Source organism: Myotis nattereri (genome assembly GCF_964212035.1).
Source record: "Myotis nattereri genome assembly, chromosome: 3".
NCBI classification, from domain to species: domain Eukaryota; kingdom Metazoa; phylum Chordata; class Mammalia; order Chiroptera; family Vespertilionidae; genus Myotis; species Myotis nattereri.
This window is the reverse complement of record NC_138077.1, coordinates 54,377,671-54,399,854: the sequence shown is the minus strand read 5'-3', so window position 1 is coordinate 54,399,854 and position 22,184 is coordinate 54,377,671. Positions and strand designations below refer to the sequence as shown.

General features: G+C 49.7%; 1 protein-coding gene across 1 annotated transcript in view; it reads right to left on the bottom strand.

Annotated features, from left to right (window-relative positions):
- MUC4 (mucin 4, cell surface associated) overlaps nt 1–22,184 on the bottom strand; it is a gene marked incomplete at its 5' end in the record, with an annotated part of 68,523 nt that overhangs the window by 5,779 nt on the left and 40,560 nt on the right. The window contains 17 exons of the mRNA XM_081085977.1: nt 70–249; nt 1,121–1,280; nt 2,732–2,913; nt 4,700–4,840; nt 5,903–6,136; nt 6,511–6,612; nt 7,178–7,345; nt 7,778–7,847; nt 8,346–8,554; nt 8,947–9,066; nt 10,126–10,251; nt 10,433–10,609; nt 13,059–13,147; nt 14,744–14,874; nt 15,936–16,094; nt 16,876–17,040; nt 17,884–18,017. Of these exons, the coding sequence (XP_080942103.1) occupies nt 70–249; nt 1,121–1,280; nt 2,732–2,913; nt 4,700–4,840; nt 5,903–6,136; nt 6,511–6,612; nt 7,178–7,345; nt 7,778–7,847; nt 8,346–8,554; nt 8,947–9,066; nt 10,126–10,251; nt 10,433–10,609; nt 13,059–13,147; nt 14,744–14,874; nt 15,936–16,094; nt 16,876–17,040; nt 17,884–18,017 (2,547 nt within the window). The remainder of the gene's footprint in view (nt 1–69; nt 250–1,120; nt 1,281–2,731; nt 2,914–4,699; nt 4,841–5,902; nt 6,137–6,510; nt 6,613–7,177; nt 7,346–7,777; nt 7,848–8,345; nt 8,555–8,946; nt 9,067–10,125; nt 10,252–10,432; nt 10,610–13,058; nt 13,148–14,743; nt 14,875–15,935; nt 16,095–16,875; nt 17,041–17,883; nt 18,018–22,184) is intronic.

Genomic DNA, 22,184 nt, shown 5'->3' with positions numbered 1-22,184 from the left:
CAGAGGTCCCCTTCTTCCCCCAAGAGAGAGAAGAATGGTGGTGAGGGTGGTGGGGGCATCTAGTGAGACCTGGGTCAATAGTTGGAGTGAAGTTGTTCCCAGCCAGGAAGCAACGATTGTCTGTGAAGGCTGGGGGGCAAGTGCAGGTGGGCTGGCAGCCCAGCGTCTGGGAGATGTAGCAGTGGCCCTGGTTGTAGCAGTAATTCACAGGGCAAGACTTGTTCTGACAGTGTTCAGAGTCCTCCAGACCTGCAGAGGTCAGCAGAGAGCAGAGGTCAGCAACACCAGGCCCGACAGCAGTGGGGAGCCCCCAGCCCATGGAGAGCTGTTTCCAGGACAGCCTGGTTGCTTTCCCCCAAAGTCCACTCAATCTATGTTCTGCTTGTGGGCCACTCTGAACCCCAAACTATCCTTCTCCCTTTTCCAGGCACTTCTCTACTGGAAAACCCTTTTCCTCTACCAGGTAGACCTTCACCCACTTCTGCTGAGGGAAGAGGTGTTTATCAGTCTCTCCACATCAGGAAAGGACCCAGAAGGCTTTCCTCACTTCTATCCCCTTTTCTGCCTTTATAAGGCTGCGGTTCTACCCACTCTGGCCTCTGCTCGGATTTCATTTGAGCTTAATAAAGGTCTCACTGTGATTTATTTCCCTCATCATGACCCAATCACTTAGAAGTCAAGGAACAGATAGTGGCAGCAGGACTAAAAGGGAAAATGAGGCACACTTGCCACCAGATGCCCATGACAGCCCCTCCAAATGTCCTGACGTGGGATGTGGAGACTTACATCTCTGAAAACCCCAGTTTGCCTTTGGTTCCCTGTCTCTGCTAGAAGTCCTCTCTCTTCTCCAGGCCACATTCAATCTTTTGCCCTGGGTTTTCCCAATCAGTGTCTCAGGCCTGTTCTTCCCTGGCCTCTCCCCCATGCCTATATAATCTCTTCTCTTTCAGCCTCACACCCTACCATGCAAACCTTACCTCCTTACTGCACCCACTATGTTGAGCATTCTAAATACTTGCTAGAAAAGGGAGAGAAATGGTTTGCTCATGGCTGTCCTAGAACCCCTAGGTATCACCTGTCCCCAGAAACTTTTCCTACCCGGGCCCTGTTCCAAGCTTACCTGTACAGTGACGCCCATCCCCAATTAGGTTCGGGGGGCAAGGATCACAGCCCTGCCCAGGAATACACTTCACATTCGGGAAGCACTGCTCATCACAGAGGTCCTTGGAACGCTCACAGTACTGGCCGAAGGTGGTGTTGTCACACTTGCAGCTGGCCACCTGGAATGGGTTGCTGATCACTGGGCAGCCAGGAGGCTGAACCATTAAGGGCATCTAGGTGTTTCAGTACTGACTCCTCCAGTCTGTGAACCCATGGGACCTGAGACCTTGCCTTATTTCTGCCAGTATTTATTGAGCACTTTCTTTTCTTTTTTTAAATATATTTTTTATTGATTTTTTACAGAGAGGAAGGGAGAGAGATAGAGAGTTAGAAACATCGATGAGAGAGAAACATCGATCAGCTGCCTCCTGCACATCTCCTACTGGGGATATGCCCGCAACCCAGGTACATGCCCTTGACCGGAATCGAACCTGAGACCTTTCAGTCTGCAGGGCGACGCTCTATCCACTGAGCCAAACCGGTTTCGGCTGAGCACTTTCTTGACCAGGCCCTGGGCCTGCAGGGTCCCGCCCAGAGGCACATGGTCTCTAGCCCACTCGTCTCCCTGGGCCCTTCTTTCCCCCACCCCTCTGTGTGCCTGGCATCTACCCCAGATGCTCTGTCTCTTCCTTCTTACACCATGTCTCTTTGCCCGAAATCCTTTTTAGAGTAAGACAGAGCTAAATAAATATTCTACTATCCCTCGAAAATGGGACCCCCTGAAAGCTGCAGTTTCCTGCTCATCGTCCCCTTGTTGACTCCCAAAGCAAGAAGACAGCGTCTCACTGCTCAGCACCGTGAGAACATGGTAAGCAGAACAACGGCACAGGGAAGGTCGAGGTTCGGGTACCTCATCAAGCTCCCTGGTCTCTCTTTTCTGACCCATCTTCTGAGAGGACCCTGGAAATCTCCCTGAAATGTGACTCTCCAACACTTTTACTTCTAAGACTGGGAATTCTGGAATCTCTAGAATAATATATTGACTCTGTTTGTTTTTCCCCTTTTCCAGCCCCACTCTCTATGTTTTTCCCCTTTTCCAGCCCCTGGACTCCCCACCTCTCTTCCCAGCACCATGGTGATGAGACCCCAGAGGGAAATGGCTGTGCGGGACATTAAGCCACCTTAGTAAAGGCTGCCTGTGTCTGAGCGAGGCACAGAGCCGCAGAGCACCTCCTGGGTCTGAAGAGGGGAGAGTGTGGAGCTTGGGATCAGTGTAGACTCATACTCAGGAACCACACTTTCCCACCCCACACCTCAGTGCCTAGTTTCAGAAAAATGGAGCTGGGGACAGGGGGGACGCTAGGAAAGCCTGAGCTGGAAGTTCCCTGCCAGCCTGGCAGAATGGGAGCCAGGAGATAAAAATTCAATTGAGCTATAAGCAGTAAAGAAAGTTCTATTTCTCACACGAATAAGTTTGTGGCCTGAGATGGTATCTGCTCTACTCACCTACCTCAGTTCCACCCACCTCCCAACACACATGACCACAGAGGGGCTTTGATATCTTTTCAAATTCCACTTGCTTTCCCCTCCAAAATGGAAACCTCCTTCTCACCCTCGTCCCAGCACTCACCTCCAGGGAGGAATTGCCCACCCAGCTGGTCTTGTTGTATAAACACTGTTCCTTTCCCTTGCAAGCACAGACCACGGTCTTTGGCTGGAGTAGAGATGATAAGTTGTCCTTGACATTTCTTGCTAGAATCTCCAGAGTGAATGGTTCCAGCGAGTTTGGTGTCCAGAGCAGTGTCCCATTCTCTGCCCCAAGAAAGATGAGGTCATTGAGAGGTGGAAGCCTTGATTTCTCTGCCATCTGACACGTCTTGGCATCTAACACCCTAAGAGCTAAGGCTGGAATCCTCCATCTCCCTCAGACCACCCCTCAAACCCCACCAGGCATTTCCTCAGGTGAGGCTGGTTTCTGGGGTGGTTACGCCCCAAGCTGGACCCCAACTAACTGAGTGTAGGGTGGAACTCCAAAGAGGGGAAGGCAGCTGATCCTGAAGAAACCCTCAAAGAGCAGCCTGCCTAGGCCTGCACCAGGACAGGACATCCACGGGGTATGGAGGGTGAAGGCCAGATCCTCCCGACGCATCCCCACGCTACACTGCAGGTCATACTGGCCTTACCTTCACAGCAGCCCCATCCCTTGCCCTGATTTCTTGCCCACCGTCTCACTTCCTGGACCTTTGGCCAGCCACCCCTTCAGACACCAGACTGCAGTGAAACAGTGCTACCTATTATAGAACTCCTCCAATCAAACCAGTCTTATGTTACTGAAGAAAATAGGAAAATCTTCTTTAAAAAGCAGGTTAAGAGGAGCTGATAGTAGGAAGAGACAAGAGTAACTTCCAGGCTATCACTCTTCAGGAGAAAAGTCCAGTGGAGGAGAAATCTCCTGATGCCATAGCCCCTGGCAGAATGCCACATGGAGCAAAGGGTACAGACAAAGCAGTCCCTCCTGATGCACAGAGAAAGAAAATTAGGCAGGGAGGTGCTCAGAGCTCAGAATAAGGTTCCTGGAGGCCTTGGTTTGGCAAAGAGCAGTCACCAGCATATCAGTGCTGGGAACAGAAGACAAGCCTCATCCTGTAGGCTTTGGCTCTTTGACCTAGACCACGTTGCAGGCCTAGGGGACTCCACAGCATCACTGAGAAAGAGCGATGAAGCTTTGCTTTGTCCCAGCTCAGAACAGCAGACAAGGAGAGACGAACTTAGATAAACATGGTTGACAAACATAAAAATAGTGACAAACATTCCAAACAAAGGTATTTGTGTTTCTTGTTCCACGTTATGTCCTTTTAAAAAGTAGATATGAAAGTATTTTAAATTAGCATTTCTTTGTTATGCTTTATTCTAATAATTCAGTGGTTACACAAAGATGGTTAAAGGTGATTATACATTGCTAGAGACCCGGTGCACAAAATTTGTGCATGGGGGGGGGGGTCCTTCAGCCCGGCTTGCACCCTCTCCAATCTGGGGGATGTCCAACTGCCAGTTTAGGCCCGAACCCTGCACAATTGGCAGTCAGATATCCCTCTCACAATCTGGGACTGCTGCCTCCTAACGGCTCACCTGCCTGCCTGCCTGATCATCCCTAACTGCCTCTGCCTGCCAGCCTGATCGCCCCTAACTGCCCTCCCCTGCCAGCCTAATTGCCCCTAACTTCCCTCCCTTGCTAGCCTAATCATCCCTAACCACTTCTGCCTTGGCCCCTACCACAGTGGCTTTGTCCAGAAGGACATCCAGTCTAATTAGCATATCAACCTTTTATTAGTATAGATTAGATTGAGATGAAATTATCTTTGAATCAGTTGTACATGCCCAAAGTCAGTCTAGCTAGCTGGCCAAATCTCCGTAAGCCCATCACTATTCACCATGGGGGTGAGCACCTGTTTGAATTATAGGGATTATGCCTAAGAAATGTTGGTCTTGGATATTCCAATAGAAAAGTGACATGAAGTTGCAAAGGGTATAATAATGAAAAATTACCCAAACCTTGTCTCTGAACTCATCCCCCATGTCCCCAGCCAAACATTCTTACCAAAAAGCTTGAAGTCCTTAGTGTAGCTGTTTCTGAGAGTGAATGTGACGTCCTTAGAGCTGCCTTTGTATTGAATCAGCTTGGTCTCCCCCTTGTAGGCTTTCACCATTTGGGGACCATCAATAGTAGGTGGGTACTGATCTGGAACACAAAGAGGGGATTTGGAGCCCAAGGAAGGACAATCTCTTGCCTTGTGGGCCTCCTCTCTCTCCAGTCTCCTGGCTTGTGTGAGACATTCACAGGACTGTGACCCACCTCTGGAAGTATCTGCTCTCGGACCTATGCAGAGCAGGTTGGGATTGTACTGCCCACCTAGCCAAATATTTATTCTCTCTTTGTCTTTTCCCAAAATGGGATTCATTTCAAGTTCTTTCCTGCTATGCTGAGCTTGGTACGAAGTGAATCCAAAAACAGATTGTTTAGACCATCACAGAGTTTTAACTTTGGAAGAGGACTGAAAACCGTGAGGGTAATATCTAAGTGGGCATTGCATTTTTTAGGAAATAGGGAGTTAAACCTTTTCACTGGTCTCTGCTTTTTGGAGACTTGCTATTTCCATTTCATTTTTTATTCATTCATTCATTCATTCATTCATTCAATCAGTCATTGAAGTATTTATTGAGCACCTACTATATGGCTGGCACTATTCTAGGTAGTGAGGACACAGCAGTGAACAAAGAATACAAAAGATACCAATGAAAATTAGAAAATATGTTTGATAGTTATAAATGCTAAGGAGACAAAAATAAAGCAGGGAAAATGAGTAGGGAGTGTGGGTGAATGTGAGATGTTAGACAGGCTAGCCAAGGAAGGTGGCATTTAATTAGAGACTTGAAGGAGGTGAGGGGCAAGCTATGGCTGTCAAGGGGAAGGGCACTTCAGGCAAAGAGAACAGCCTGTGTGGAGTCTCAGAGTTGAGAGTGAGCCTGGCGTGTTCGAAGGACACAAAGAAGCCAGTTGGGCTGGAGTGGAGGGAGCAAAGTGGGAGTACTAGGAGATTTCAAGAGGCAAATTGGATAAGACTTTGAAGATTATCATAAGAACAGAGTGGTCTGGGGAATCATGGGAGGGTTTCAGCAGTGGAATAACATGAGTCAAAGAACCTGGTAAATTTAATGTGTAGCTTAAAGGGATGTTATGGAAGGGGGTTCATCATCTGCCCCCTAACGCTGAAAATGCCGCCCTGGGCCTCATGTCACTTACGGAGGGTGTTGTTCATCTGCTGGTATCTTCTAAAGAGCATCCTAGTGTCCAGTCCAGTCTTCGTGTTTCCTGTGGCCAGGGTGTCATAGATGCATTGTTTATCTCTATTACACTTGAAGGTTGAATTTTTATCCAAGGAGCTGTTTTTCCACAGTTGGGAAAGGAAGACAGGGGTGAAGTTTGAAGGCAGATGGTCATCCCTCTTGCCAAGGAGGCTTGTTCCGTTGATTTCCCCTAGAACACAAGAGGTTCGATGGTGGTGGTATCAGGGGTGGGACTCCAGCTATGTTTCTGCAGTGTCCACACCTTACTCTCACTTTATATGGCTTGAGGTAGGTGGGGTATAAAAGGCCAGGTTGACTTCTGGCTTCTGAGTATGAAAATCCCTGCTCTAGTGACTGAGGGCCACCTCGTTCCCTCATCTTCTCTTCCAGGTAGAGAGACATGGGTGGGAGTGGAATGGAGGAAACAAGTCTGGGGTGGCACCAGAATTCTCCTAAATTTTCCACCCCTCCCTCACAAAGGACAGAGGTCTGGTGCCCACAGGCCTGAGGGAGACATCCCAGCCCTGTCCCATCTACCCCCAGCACTCTGAAGTCCAGACTCACAGGTCATTCCATAGTGAAAAAGCATCTCTTCATTGCTCTCTTGGGGAATGGTGGTGCCATTGGGCATCTTGAAGTCATCTTCTGGATTATTGTTCCAGACCCCTGAGGGACAGAGTAGGAGGTTGGCCACCCTGTGACTGGTTCTCCCCATTCCCTGGGAAGCATCCAACGGGGCACACTCAAGATGTGAGGAGCAGGGGGCCCAGGAAGCCTCTCTCTGTTGCATCTGTTCTTGGTTCAGACCTCTAGGAAGAGGGTAGAGGATGGACCATAACCTCAGAGCCCACCTTTCTGCTTCAGGGAGGGAGGAGGAGAGAATGAGGAGGGAATGGAGGCAATGGAGGGAGAGGTAGGAAAGTGTGAGGTGTGGGAGGAGAAGGTGGCTGCTGACCCCACCCTCCGCAGAGTCCCTCCTGGATGCTCCCTTGGCTGCCCCGGAAGTGGAGCTTTAGGAGGACAGGAAGTGAGACTCAAAGGTAGCTGAAGAGGTCCCTGTTCTTCCCTGCCCCTCTGTGGCCCCAGGGTTCTGTTCCACGGAGGCTGAGAAAGGGAAATGCAGCCTGGGATGTCCATAGGCCAATGGGTAGGGAACCACCAAGATGGGGGGTAAGATCTGAGCTCCTGTTGTGGCCACTGCCTCAGAGTCAGGGCCCTGCCTGTTTCTTACCCAGGAGGCCCTCTGTGCGGTCTCGGTACTCCTCTGGGAGGCTGCAGGAGGCGTGCAGGATGTTGGAGAGAGCTGTCACTGATACGATCACTGTGCCATCTAAGCTGGCTGTCACCAGGGAGCCATTGCGGGTCATTATGACTCCAGTGGTGTTGAAGATTTCCTGGTCTAGAATGTTGGGAGACAGATGAGGAAGAAATCAGCATTGGTCCTTGCAGGCCTAAGACTTGGCAGTAATGAGTGTTCAAAAAGCAGAGGGACATTGGAAGCAGCTCTGGGATGTCCTGCAGGTGTCTTCTCCAGTGGCCTCAAAACCAAACGCACAGGGTACCCCTCAAGGCCATACCACCCACTTCTACCTGGGGACTGAAGACAGGGGCTGCCACGGGAAGGCTGTCACAGCCCTGGAGGAAGGAGGGAAGTGAGGAGGGAACGTTTAATGCCTGGCTCCTGGGTGAAGGAGCTGCTCGGCACAGCTGCTGAAGGGACAGCAGGGGTGGCCACCACTCTCCTCTGCCCCAGTGCTGCCGCCTCCATACCCCACCACCCTGCTCCCAATCGCAGGGCACCCTCTGAACCCTCACGGCTTCCCCAGCCTACCTTCAAATGTCACAGTCTGGTTATTGAGCCGCACATGGATTGTGTCATTGGGCTCAAGGAGCCACTGAACCTGGAAGGAAATTGGAGGAGGACTAAGGCTGACCTGCAGGTGGGCCCGGAGGCCGAGAAAGGAGGCTGCGAAGAGCTTAGAACCTGAGCCCTGGACAAAGATGAAGGTGATGGAGAGTGTGACAGTGAGGTTTTTCTACCTAACACCTATGGAGTGCTTAGCATGGGCTAGGCTCAGAACGAGGCACATTTCTTAGGTGACATCATTACAATCTCACATTAGCCCTGTGGGGTAGGTAATATTGTTATCGCCATTTTCCCGTAAGAAAACTACGGCACTGGAAGTTTAGTCATCTCTTCCACCTAACCTCTGGAGCCTGGATCCTAATCTCGTGTCTCCGGGGTTGACTCCCAAACTACACCAGCAGGAAACTTTTTCCCTCCTTCCTGTCCCCTTCCCTTCTTCTCATTCTCCTCCTGGGCCTCGATTTCCAGCTGAAGGTCCCTGAGGGCTCTCTGTGAGGGGAGCAAGGATGTCTAGAGGCCCTGCCTCACTCACTGTGATGGGGTCCAGGCTGCTGGAGTTGTACTGAGCGGCAAACGCAATGAAGTTGGTGGCCTGGGCAGAGCCGGTCTGGGCAGTGCGGCCCTGCAGCAGGAAGGATGAGTTTCCGTCTCTGGCCCTGACCAGCAGGAAGTCCCCCAGCCCATTGAAGGTGTAAGTGGCATCATCTAAGGTGGTGATGTGGGGGTCCCCGAACATCCAGGCTGGAAAAGGGAGATACCACATTGGCATGGCAGAGGAGGGAAAGGTCTGAGATTCCCCACCGCCCACAGGTGGGCATTTACCGAGGTAGACACAAGCCTGGGAGTTGTTCATGGCTTGTAGAATCTTCCCTGGAAATCCTCTTGCATTTTGTGTCCCCACCACACCCATGTCTGCTCATTATCTCCCATCCCCCGGTCCTACCCCTTTCCCAATAGCACGTACAAAGCTCCTCTGTTTGCCATGCACTGAATGCCAGAACACTCTCCACCTTCCCTTATGGCCACAGTCCCGCCCAGGAATTTAGTGCTGCCTTGTCCAGGCCCTAAGAGGCTGCCCCACCCCCAGATCCTTTGCTTTGGGTCTGCTTCAGGGCAGGCCCCAGCAGCCTCACCAGGCCTTGGGGGCCGGTACCCAGCACAGGTGATGCGGGGCCGCCTTTGTTGGTACAGGGTGCAGAAGGAGGGCTGGTCGTTCCAGCGGCAGCACCAGTCCTGCGGCTCCAGTTCTTGCTCTGTGGAGAAGAGCAGTGCGTTGAGGGGTGTGTGCGGGGAGTGGGACATGGAAGACCTGCAGAACCCAGCTGGAAGGTTCGTGGGGCAGGATGATATGTGTGGCAAGGCCATGGTTTGGGAATCAGGCATACCTCAGTTCAGATCCCACCCTGACCAATGACCTTAAGCCAGGGACTAGTTGTTGTCTACCTTCCAAGCTTATTGCAGCTGGGCTCCCAGGTGGGCCAGTACAAGGTCAAATATAAAGAACCTCCTTTCCTTTTTTTTCTTTTCCTTTTTCTTAAAAATATATTTTTATGGATTTCAGAAAGGAAGGAAGAGGGAGAGAGAGATAGAAACATCCATGAAGAGAGAGAATCATGGATTGGCTGCCTCCTGCACGTCCCCCACTGGGGATCAAGCCCACAACCCGGGCATGTGCCCTTGACCAGAATCGAACCTGGGATCTTTCAATTCGAAGGCTGACACTCTATCCATTGAGCCAAACTGGCTAGGGCAAGAACCTCCTTTCTTAAAAGGTGGGGTGCTGTGTCCCACTATTCTTAAAATGCTGTGTGGGGGCGGGCATGGGTGATGGTCTGGAACTATGGAGGCTGCTTGGATTACAGGAAAGAGGGGGAGGACACATGTTACCTGTCTCCTCCCCCCCACACCTGAGCTCTCTAGTTCCTTTGAAGAGTGATGGAGATGACACTATGTCTTCCCGAGACAGCCTGCTACTATGGGTCCAGAGGAACAGGGTTAGACTAGGACGTCTCCGCTTCCCTAGAAAGATGCCTCCACTCTGGGCTGGGGCTATGAAGCCAAGTGGAGATGGTCAAGAGGCACTCACTCATAAACCCCTAAGATGTCAGCTGGAAGGGATGTTGGGAGCTGCCTAAGGTTACAAGATCAGGAAATTGAGGGCTGGAGAGGGGAAGGAACTGGAAAGGAGTGGGGACAAAAGGCTTTGATCCATGGGTCCCACTGCTTGGAATGGAGCCCAGGGATGGTCTCTGATGGGGAAGAGCAGAGAGCTCCAGAGGAAGGGGGGTTGAGATCTCTGTGGACACACATACCAAGCTGCCAAGGGCTCTGCACTCTCCAGCCTTGCAGAAGCTCTCCCCATGGCCCGTAGCTGCAACACACGCCCCCACGCCAGGAGGTGAAGCTGCACAGCTGCCTGCTGCCGAGGCCCCACCAGCCTGCAACAAGTCCACGCACACTCAGGCCCGATGCCTGTGGTGGGGGGCAGGATTAGGGTGCGGTATTTCTGGGGAGGGGCTGAGGATGCCTTGAAAGGGACAAGTTAGGGGGGACTGGAGAGATGGTGGGTGGTCTTGTGGGACAATGGAGATGCCCCAAGAGACAGGAAGGAGGAGTCACCTATGTGGATGGGCTGGAATCGTAAGTCCCATAGTCCCTGCTGCCAGGAGCAAGGGCAGGAGATGTGGTTCCAGTTCCAGCTGGGCCACTGAGGTTGTCTCAACCACTGCAAGCACCTGAGACGGTAGTTGGGTCTTTCTGTCCTGTGCAGCTGATAGACCTGCAGCCCCCTGAGGCCTGGAGGAGCAAAGGAAGAAGGGGTTATCTGAGGGCCTGGGGCCACGGGTTCTGCTTTACTAGTAGCTTTAGGGAACATCAAGACTCAGAAATGTAACCTTTGTATGCCACTTTTCCCCTCTGGACAGCTCTTCCATGAATGAGACCCAACTTAGATTGGCAGCAATTCCTCCCCCAAAGACCCCTTTGATGTGACCTCCAAAAGCCCTCAAAATGTGGATCTTAGTGTGAAACCTTGGGACAAGGGCTAGGCAAGAAGGCCTCACCTACACACAACTCAGAGCCAAACCCTGGCCCTGAGCTTCAGTTCACTCTACCCTTTTGTCTGTCACTATAAGCTCCAGTGCCTTCCCATCTCCCCAAACCCCAAATCAGTTCCTCCACATGCACCCTCTATCTAAGTGAATGATGCCACCACCCACTAGCCACCTACTCAGACACTTGCTTTCATCCTTGACCCCGGCTCTCCCACCAGACATGTCAGTGGCCAAAGCAGCCAGGGCAGAGGCTGATGCTCAGAGGCCAGCTGGGAAGCCACAGAAAAGTTGGCATGTGAAGCTGGGACTTGCTCCATTACCACAAGGCTGAGGAAGCATCCTCTGTGCCCAGACACCATCCTAGGAAGGTTGAAGTAAGTGGGAGTAGAGACCCTGATGGGGGTTTGAACTTTAAATAGACCTTCAATTAATTGTAAGTTGCATACTGCCCACCAACTGCCATGAGTGAGAAGGGGGGCTCCAGAGTCCAATCCTATATAATAAAAGGCTAATATGCAAAACAACCAAATGGTGGAACGACTGGTGGCTATGATGTGCACTGACCACCAGGGGGCAGACGCTCAACACAGGAGCTGACCCTTGGTGGTCAGTGAGCTCCCATAGGGGGAGTGCTGCTCAGCCAGAAGCTGGGCTCATGGCTGGCAAGTGCAGTGGTGGAGGCGGGAGCCTCTCCTGCCTCTGTGGCAGCACTAAGGATGTCTGATTGCCAGTTTAGGCCTGCTTCCTGGGGTGAGTGGGCCTAAGTCAGCAGTCGGACATCCCCCAAAGGCTTCTGGACTGCGAGAGGTGCAGGCCGGGCTGAGGGACACCCTCCTCCCCCCGGTGCATGAATTTCATGTACTGGGCCTCTAGTAAGATATAATAGGACATTCGATTTGATCCTGTTCCCCAACAAAAAAAGTAATTGTCAAGAAAACTACAATTTTTAAGGTTTTGAGAAGGATAATCATTATTTATGATTATCTGTTTGTGTATCTTCTCCACAATTACCTGGTATCAAGGGAAACATATCAAATACTCTCCCTCCAAATACTATCTATCTATCTATCTATCTATCCATCTATCTATCTATCTATTGTATTGCACCCCCTAGGTCCAAGTCGAAGCATCTTGACAGAGGATCCTAATGAGTGGGCAGCATTCTCCATAAGATGGCACCCATGATTTGACTTAGCTTCTGTTTACCGAAAGTTCCTGCCACAGAACAAATAGAACTGGATTCATGCTTCACAATTTACATGACTGATTTCAAATGCTAAACTGTCCTTTGTTCTATCACATTTTGGAAACGATCATTTCTTTCCCTTTGGGGCTCCCCAACAGTACACTGAGTCGTGGAGGAGGCCCCATAGACTTCTTCCTGACACTGAAGCACCCGCCTTCTTGCTAGAGTGGCAGCTCTTTGAGAGCAAACTTAGTCAGGCTTTTGCCTTTTATTTCACATTCCTGGTTCTTAGCACAGTGTCCAGCATGTAGCAGGTGCTCAATAAATAATGACAAAATGAATGTCAGATCTCTAGAACTCCCCTTGGTAGATTCCTTTAATGCAGCGGTTCTCAACCTGTAGGTCGCGACCCCTTTGTGGGTCGAACGACCCTTTCACAGGGGTCGCCTAAGACCATCGGAAAACACATATATAATTACATATTGTTTTTGTGATTAATCACTATGCTTTAATTATGTTCAATTTGTAACAATGAACATGAGGGTCACCACAACATGAGGAACTGTATTAAAGGGTCGCGGCATTAGGAAGGTTGAGAACCACTGCTTTAAGGGATCTCATCTGGATTCACATTCCCTTTATGGAACAGGACACTTGAAGTATTGCCCTAACTACCCATTCATATTCCTATACCCAGCCACACCCCTGTTCTCACTTCCAGGATCTGGGCCCCCACTGAGAGAGCTCTTTGGTTTGGCTCATCCCAGGCAGGAGACAGAGCCCCAAGGAAGACTGCACTGCGCGAGAGCACAGAAGGTACCGACTGTTCCCTGGGCAGTGTCAAGTCCCTATTGCATCTGTGGGAGGTCAGTTTGTGTTGGGACTTCCTTCAGGATGATGGAGATAGATGCTCGAGAGCTGCCCCTCTGGTACTGTCATGGCCCACAAAGTAGAGGACAAAAGAGGACTTAAGTCCAGCCCAAGTGTGATTAGATGACACTTTTACCTGAGTTGGAATTCAGGAACTGGTCCGGACGATACTTCTGCCACACTGGCTGGGATGTCAGCGGGCTGTTTTCATAATACCCATCTCCACTGCGGGCAAAGGAAAGAATGGAAGGCCTCTGTCACACTCAGGGTCTTTCCTCTCAGCCGGCAAGTAATTCATCCTGCCAGTCACTCACTCACTCAGTCCAGTTAGTCTTTACTTATCAGTTGGTCAGCCAGCCAGCCAGAATCACTGACTCCCACCACTAAGCAGGAAAGGGGGAGAGTTGGGTGGGGAGACTAATCTATTCCACATCTGACCGATAGGGCCAGACACTGGTCATGAGGCTGGTGTGAAGACAACAGAGTCCAGGCCTCCTTCTGGTATGTTTCCCTGCAGCTAGGGATTGGTGGGGACAGTATGTAGGGATGGTTAAGAGTCAGTCTCTGAAGTTAGGCAGACAGGAATTCAGCTCCTGATTCCAGCACTTAGCAGCTTGGTAACCACGGGCAAGTTGCTTAACCTTTTTGATTCTGTTTTCACAGCCATGTAAAAAGATTACATAGCATCTATCTCATAGCATTGTGAGGATGAAATGTAGTAAACATTTGTAAAGCTCTCAGAACTGAGTGAGGACCTGATGTGATGGGTGCACCCCAGCCCCACCCCCGTGATGGGGTTCAAAGCCCTGCTCCAGGAAGGAGAAAATCCTGGACCGGCGCCTGCAGCCTCTCTGGGTGCATGCTTCAGAGCAGTGACTCCTGATGGTTCCTCCTCTGACACAGGATGGGTGACACACACAGGTGTGACACCTGGGGTGGAGGTGGGCAGGCAAACTCTGGATGGTGTGAAATTCCTAGGTAGTGAGATCATTTCAATCCTTTCTCTTTCACTGCACATTAAAAAGCAAGTGAAAGCAGTGTAATTATAGAGGCACCCTATAAGAGAACATCATTTGCAGCAATTTCCAGTAACAAATGACAAGTGACTTTCACAGTGATGACACATACCAGCACCAGGAAATACCAGGGTCGAGAACTGTTGCTCAGAGACCGAGCCACCTTCACACATAGGAACCAGTGTCACCCTCTACAGCCCATCCTCTGCTCTCCGTCTTTCCCAGTGACCCCCCCACAAGCTGCTGGTGGCCCTGGGTGAGGGGTGAGGTCCCAGCCCAGGGGCACCAGAAGTCGGGAAGGCAGATTTCAGCCTTAGATGTCTGAGTTCAAATTCCTGCTTTGCCACTTCCCAGCTCTGTGACTTTGGGCAATTACTTATCTATTTGTACCTCAATTTCCTTATCTGTAGAATGGGAAATAAATAGTATCTCCTTCATGGGTTTGTTGTAATAATGAAATGAAATAATGCATATTAAGTAGTTAGTATAGTAAATATTGGCCATTATGATGATGCTATTTGAGAAGTCAAGAAAGGTCAGCTAATGTGAGTGGAAATCAGAGAAGTCAAAGTTTTGGGAATGATTACATTGCACAGGTTCTGGGGGGAGAAAAAGAGAATGATCTTTTAATGTGAATCAGCAAGAAATGGCATTTTTAATGGGAACTGGCACCAGTGTGAGTCAGAAGCATCGGCAAGCGGGACTCAGCCTGGTCCTGGGGTGGGGGAGTGTGTGTGCAGCGAAAACACTGCTCTGCACCATTTCCTATCACAAGCTCAGAGCTGGCAGCCCCTCCCTGTCCTACCTGGAGAAGCCCATGAGGGCCCAGTTGTCTAGGTGCTGGGTCACATCCCACTGCATCCCACCACTTTGGTAGAGAAACAGGGCGAAGGATCTGCTCCCATCTGTGGAGAGGATGGCTTGGTAGGTGTTGGTCTGGGGGTTGGATGGAGACAAACATGGAGATGCCTGTGAGAAATCTGGAGTGTCCTCCCTGATGTCCCATCATTCACCCCACACCCCTGCCTCGATGCACACATCATCTTTTCCTGGCCTACCTGGAGAAAAGGCATGGGCTTAACATGCTGACAAGTTTGGGAGTGTGTAGGGCACCTTTCACCTGTGGTGTCAAGCACCTAGCATGGTAGATTTGCCTTCTTTCTGACTTCTTTCCAGGGAGGGCGATAAAAGGCTCTGGGTTAGAAACCAGTTGAAAGACAGTTTGTGTAAGAAAGAATCAGAAACCTGAGAGATTAGCCAAGACACCAGAGAGCTGGGAGGGGCCTATGTAGGTTCCTCAGGGATATTTAAGGACATTGTCCAAATGTCTCCTCAACCTGAACAGTGGGGAGGACCATACAGGCGAGACTGGAGGTTCTCTAAAGGAGAATGGCAAGCACTATGCTTGTACAAAGTAGGTAATCAGTGAACTTGTTGAACCAACGAAGAGACAAGTGACTTTAGAACAGCCACAAGGGAGGACTTCTGACTGTAGGAGCTGTGAGTCCCCAGAGGGAAGCCCAGGGGGACTGTGTGTTGTGCCCATTCCCACTGGAAGGCATTACAGTTGAGAGCCGGCATTTGAGGTTAGAAAAACCTCAGTTCCAGGCCTGGAATTGTCATTTGCTAGCAGGGTGACCTTGAGCAAGTTGCTTAACCTCTCTAACCATTATCTTTCTCATCTCTAAAATGTGGATAATATTATCAGGTTGAACCATATAAAATTGCCAATAGCCAGTCATTTGACTTACAAAAATTCTGTTTCCTAAATTTCAACCTCCTAATACCCAGTGCTCTGGGCCGCTGAGGTTGTGAACGTAAGGGGTTGGGGCATCCTGGTGCACGGTGAGTGCTCAGCATTGGGGTGGGTGCAGGAGTGCTATAATCAGCGATCTGGCCTGGAGTCAGAGAATATTTTAGAAGATTGGCCCCTGCCTAGGATTCTAGGAAGTCTGACTTCCAGATGGTTCGCAGGGAGCTGTCCATGGGTCACTCACTCCGGAGGTCCGCTGGGCGGAATAGGCAGGGGCATTGATCCATGTGACCTTTAGGGTCCACCTGGCTTTGTAGTTCCAGGTGTGTGTAAAGTTTTCAATCCAAGACTCCACCTGCTGGACTACAAGTGGTTTGTTGTCATCGTAGAGCGTCTCATATTCCTAGGAAAGGAAGACAGTTAAGGACAAGGAAATGAGGGTCTTAGCTCAACACCCTTAAGAGACCCCACTTTCTGCATGGTAATCCTGATCATTTTTAGTCTACCCACGTCTGACATCCTTCCCTCTCTCAGACCTACATTTTCAGTCTGTTCCTTGGATCTCACAATTAATTCAAATTCAGCAGCAGGGAGGCCGAGGGTGTGTGGAGTGGAGAGTCAAGGCCCAGAGACCCAAGTCTTCTGGACTTGAACTCCTGCATCTCTTAGCACAAAATGACTTGGATAGCATAGCCACCTCTGCCCATTTGAACTTCCCCATGTCCCATCAAAACTCCTTGAGGACAAGCATGTGTTTTTCCACCTTTCGCCGCTCTATAGTACCTTGTCCATGGCCGGGGCACAGTCCACATTCGCCTGCAGGAGCTTTCATTTTGTGCTCCCACTGACTGGAATCGTTAACCCAATCCAGGAGCACATGCAGCGGTCCGGCTTGACTCGGGCTTATTAGGAAAGACCCCCTACAGCCTTATTCTAAACTAAAACTCTGGATTGCCAACCCCCATCCCTGTCACCTGCAAGTCTTCTCGTGGTTGTGTCAGGGTATTCCTGGGTTTATGTAATAGTCCTAATCTGCTTCCTCCCACCCTCATATTTAAGCACCAATGCCTGTCCACACGGAGCCTGGCTCTGACAGCAGTAACACGTGCACCTCCCTGCCCGGCTCTTTGTCTCTCCTTGTTGGTTTCTGGAGGATCCTGAATGCCAGACTTTGAAAGACCCACCTGGTAAAATATGGTTCCCTTGCGGCTGGAGAAATCAGCATCATCCCAGAATGGAGCCACCACAGCCAGACCGTCCCTGCCTGTGAAGCCACCAAGAGGAGGGTGGGGGTGGGAGAAAATCTGATACTCTGACTCCGGGAAAATGATCTGACCATTATCTGTGAACTGAGCATAAAAGTTCTTTCGGTTAACATTCAAAGCAGCCTTGGGACAGCTCCTCAGAAGTGTGACCCTCAAAGGCCTCTCTGGGTAGAACTTTAGAGGGTCAACAACCTCTGGAAGGTCATGTCATCCATCTCCCTGGCTGCCGGGAGAGCCCCTTTACTTAATTCTCACATAAATAGTCTACCCGCAGGACATTCTTCTAGTCCTAAGTCCTTCCTAAGGTGGTAAGTTTTGTCCTGCTTAGCATCAGGCCCCGTCTATGGGCCAGCCTGTCACAGAGCAGACCCCTCTGGGTAAATCCCTGAGGCTCCATCCTGAAGCTGGTGCCACATCAGATGGGGCTAAAAAGACCGAAACCCTCACCCCATCACTACATCACACACTGTGTCCTGACTTAGTCCCTCTCACTGAAAGCCACAGGGGCCATGACTGTCATTCCAACTCTCTTCTAGGACTCATGGGTACCTGGACCAGGGAACCAGAAAATAATTACAGAAAATGTAAAATGCATCAGTTGTTTCCCAAGTAGAGCTTCCTGCTCATATAAAGGGCCCTGTAAAAACAGAAGAAAGCTTACTGGGCCCTGGGATCTCTTTACTGAGATGGACACTTTTGTTCACGTGGGAGGGCGAGCCTTGCCTAGATTCATGTCTACCTTGGCTAACGCTCTGACAGTAAAGATTGTGAATGCAAACTAAGCCAGAGGCAGGAATTCAGTAGGAGCCTAACAGTGTTGATTTCATTTCAGGATCACGGTCACAGTCACTGGGCCATCTCGGAGCCCTGGAAGGGGAAGCAGGGCCTTGAGAACACAAGTCATTTGGGCTGCAGCCTGGGACTCACGTAGAGGAAATCTCGGAGAGAGGAGCCAAAAGGGAAGCCAATCTGGGGCTTGAAGAGCGGCGAGGTGAAGTCCACCCTCCTCCTGACAAACTCCTGGTCTTGAACACGTGGCCCATAGGGGAAGAGGGAAACACCTGGGCCAGAACAAAGAAGAGCAGGAAGTTCTCATGGACTGACAGGGATCCCCAGAGAATTTCCCCAGCTGATCCTCTGCCCTGTCCTTTGTTCCCCTAACTGGGAGTCATCAAATCCTCCCCTCTCCCCCTTTCCACTTGTGTTTAACCCATCTCCTCATTTTACCACTTAAACTGGTACGGTCATCCTTCCCCAGTTTGGAGAAAATCAGGTCCTGCTGTCAGCATACCAACACATTATTCTGCATTTGTTATGGCACTCATAATTCTTTTAAGGGTGAAAAGACAAAAACTCCTCCAAGGCAGTGAAGATGAGTAATTGAAAGACCATTTCATAGAATGAGACTTGTTTCCTAAGATGGTATTTCTCTAGATAAACTTGAAGACCGCCTAGAATTTGTCCTAGGACTCCTTAGAGGTCCTTGGGTAGTTTGAGAAACTTTGTCCTAAACATTTCTCAAATGGGTCTCCTTCTTTCCATACTTACTCTGTCTTGCTTGGAATACACAGCAGTCTCTACACTGCTCTCCTGGCCTCCTGCAAATTCAGCCTCCACCCCAGCCACCATCCATAAATGCAAATCTAGCCACCTCCTCCCTGGTTCCTGTTATATACAAGCTTCCCTTACATCACAGCCTCACTTCTCAACACTCTTCACCTTCCAGCAAATCCCAAATGTTTTGGGGATCTCCTCCCCTTGCTATACTGAGACTACTTCTCATGTCTACATCTTTATTCCAATACCTTCCTGCTGACTTTTTTCCCCAGTTCCTATTAATTCTTTCTAGAAACCTCCTCTTCACCTTGAAACCCACCCCCGCCCCCCCCCTCACTCCCTCACACACATACACATTCCTTAGGGGCCTTTCATTGCGTGTGCCTAATACCCTGGGTTTATTCCTCTAATTGCACCTACTGAGGCAGCATATCTGTCTCTTGCTGCACAGCACCTTGATCATTTTCGTCTTCACTTCCTAACACAGTGCCATGTACAAAGCCAACCCTCAGCACCCAACTCTGATGCTGTCTCATTTTCCCTCATGAGGCCCTTCTGACGTGAAAGAGTAGTCTGTGAGCAAGCAGGCTGAGACTAAGCATTCAGTCACATCACCATTTAAAGGAGATATGGGGAGTAGCTCAACTTCCCATGACCCAGAAGGGGCAGTGGAGATGTCCACAGAAATAACCACAAGGGCCCTTATTGGTAGATCCAGTCCATCTGCCACAACTACAAGCTCCACATCTAGCTCAACCTTCTCCATCCCAGGGTGGAAAGGTCCCAGATCTATGGCATAACTTACCTTTCTCAGGCTTCATAGGGACTGGGGTAGTTGTTGAGCGTGTGCTGGGAGTTGAGGTTGTAAGGCTCTGGATAGTTGTTGAGAGTAGTGATGTTGCTGTGCTTCTCTGACTGTCTGTCATCAGTGAAGCTGTGATTGTTCCTGGCATGCAGGAAGAGAAGACTGGAGTGGGTCTTACAGTCAGACAAAGCAGAGTCAAAAAAAGTCACAGACTTTAGGAGCTGGAAGAGACAACTAGAAACCATCTTATCTCTCTTCTGGTCATACCCAAATGACTCTCTGCAGATAAGCAGTTGTCTGCTAGGGCAGAGGGGATTGTCCCCCACCACACCTCCATTCACTTTACCCTCTTGTGGACCTGACCTCAATCCTAGACTGGTAATGTTAACTCACCATTCTCTCTCAAGTGCTCCTGTAGGCCAAATTGAGCCAATGCAGCCACTGTAAGAGACCACTTTAGTCTCCACCTACCTGATGTATCAGTCTTCACAGTGGAGCGTGAGAATGCTGTGGATGGTGGGAAAGTACCGGTACCAGACAAAGGTGTGGGATGACTTGTGAATATGGTGGTGGAGCTCCAGGTGACTGCAGGGTCAGGGGCTGATTGAGAGAATGAAGAATTACCAGTTGAAGTATAGAAACTCAATATGGCCTGAACTTTGCATATATTACCAGAAGAAATAGAATCAGAGAAAGCAGAGCCTACTGATGGCTGTGGTATAAGCTATATACTCATGGAATACTTAGGTGCTGAAGACGTATGAGGGGTCTTGATCAAAGGGTAGGTTATAGGTGGAAATGAAAAAATCAGTGTGGAAAAAAAAGGAGAAAATTTCAGTGTGGATCCAGATACACTGTTACAAATATTTGTAGAACTCATATATGTTGGCCTTATAATAGGGTTGGTAGTAGCGGCTACCCTTTAAACATTACAGGATGCTCAGGGGTGGGTGTGTTCGACTTGCTTATGAGGCTCTTAGGACTTGCATGATATTTCTCAGAGAGTTACTGACAGAAATTACAGTGGGAATGACCTATGCAGTCATGATTTCATGAATGACTGAGCTTGAGGGTGTTGCCAGGACTTCTCCACTTGTGGACAAGGTAGTAAAAGGAGAAAGAGAGGTGACAGAAGTAGAAGTTGCAGTTACAGACAGTGACATAGGCTCTGATTTTCCAACAGTGGTTTCTTTTCAGAAAGGTATTGTCATAATTTCTGACGTCAGAAGAGTGTGGCTGACACAGGAAGAAACTGAAGTGATGTTTCACCTAAAGGAGATGTCTCCTCAAAAACAAATGCTGCAGGATTGTGCCCAATTGGTAAGAATAAGAAAGATGATGAGTTAATTGCTATAATGATGCAGGTTGGTGAGAGTCTGGCAAACTCAGTGCCCTCTGTCCCGTGGTTCTTAAAGAAGGTTGAAGTTTCCTTAGTAGAGATGTTGGAATACAGGGCTGTTGGTTGTCTATTTAGGTTGTAACAAACACAAATGAGGTGAGTGACAAAGAAGCTGTGGTAATAGAGAGAAATGTCCTTGTTTTTCATACAGTGGAGTCTGTTGAGGTTGGTGCTGGCATCATTTTTTTCGTCCTGAGAAATTGGGCATGACAATAGAATGAGAGGAATCGGTTGTCTCACCTGAATGGGATGTCTTCTGAGGAAAAGCTGATGTGGGGACATTTCTACTTGGTGAAGGTGAAAGGGGTGATGTGCTCACGTCTGTGATGAGGCTGGTTTGTGGAGATTTGGTGATCTCAGTGATCACAGAGGGGTAGTTCTGTGATGATGCTGATGTTTCCTTGGTAGAGGTGCTGAAAGAGGGTGCTGACATATGTCCACCTACTTCAGTTGTATGTAAGGCTTCAGAAGTGACTGAAGAAGGACTTGTAGTTACAGAGAATGTCATGCCAATTGTAGTTCCCAGAGTAGTGTCTGCCATAGTTGGTGCTGGCATGGTTCTTGAGGTTGTCAGAAGTGGACTACTGGCATTAGATTGGGATGAAGTTGTTGCCTCACCCAAATGGGATGTTGTCTGAGGAGCATTTGAAGTCAAAATCGTGCCACTTGAAGAAGATGAAGGGGTTGATGTGCCCATTTCTGTGATGGTGCTGGCGGGTGGTGGTGTGGTGATGCCAGTGCTCTCAGTGTGGTCGCTCTGTGAAGATGCTGATGTTTCCTGAGTTGAGGTGCTCAAAAAGGGCGCTGTTGTTGGTCCACCTACTTGAGTTGTCTGTGGGAATTGTGAGGTGACTTCAGTGGAAGTTGCAGTTACAGGGACTGCGATGTCCTCCGTTGTTCCCACAGTGGTCTCTGGTGAGCTTGGTGCTGACACGATTCCTGAGGTTGTCAGAGGTGGGCTGCTGACACTAGATTGGGATGAAGTTGTTGTCTCACCTGCATGGGATGTTGTCTGAGGAGCACCTGACGTCAAAATCGTGCCACTTGAAGAAGATGAAGGGGTTGATGTGCCCATTTCTGTGATGGTGCTGGCGGGTGTTGGTGTGGTGGTGCCAGTGCTCTCAGTGTGGTCGCTCTTTGAAGATGCTGATGTTTCCTGTGTTGAGGTGCTCAAAAAGGGCGCTGTTGTTGGTCCACCTACTTGAGTTGTCTGTGGGAATTGTGAGGTGACTTCAGTGGAAGTTGCAGTTACAGGGACTGCGATGTCCTCCATTGTTCCCACAGTGGTCTCTGGTGAGCTTGGTGCTGACATGATTCCTGAGGTTGTCAGAGGTGGGCTGCTGACACTAGATTGGGATGAAGTTGTTGTCTCACCTGCAGGGGATGTTGTCTGAGGAGCACCTGACGTCAAATTCGTGCCACTTGAAGAAGATGAAGGGGTTGATGTGCTCATTTCTGTGATGGTGC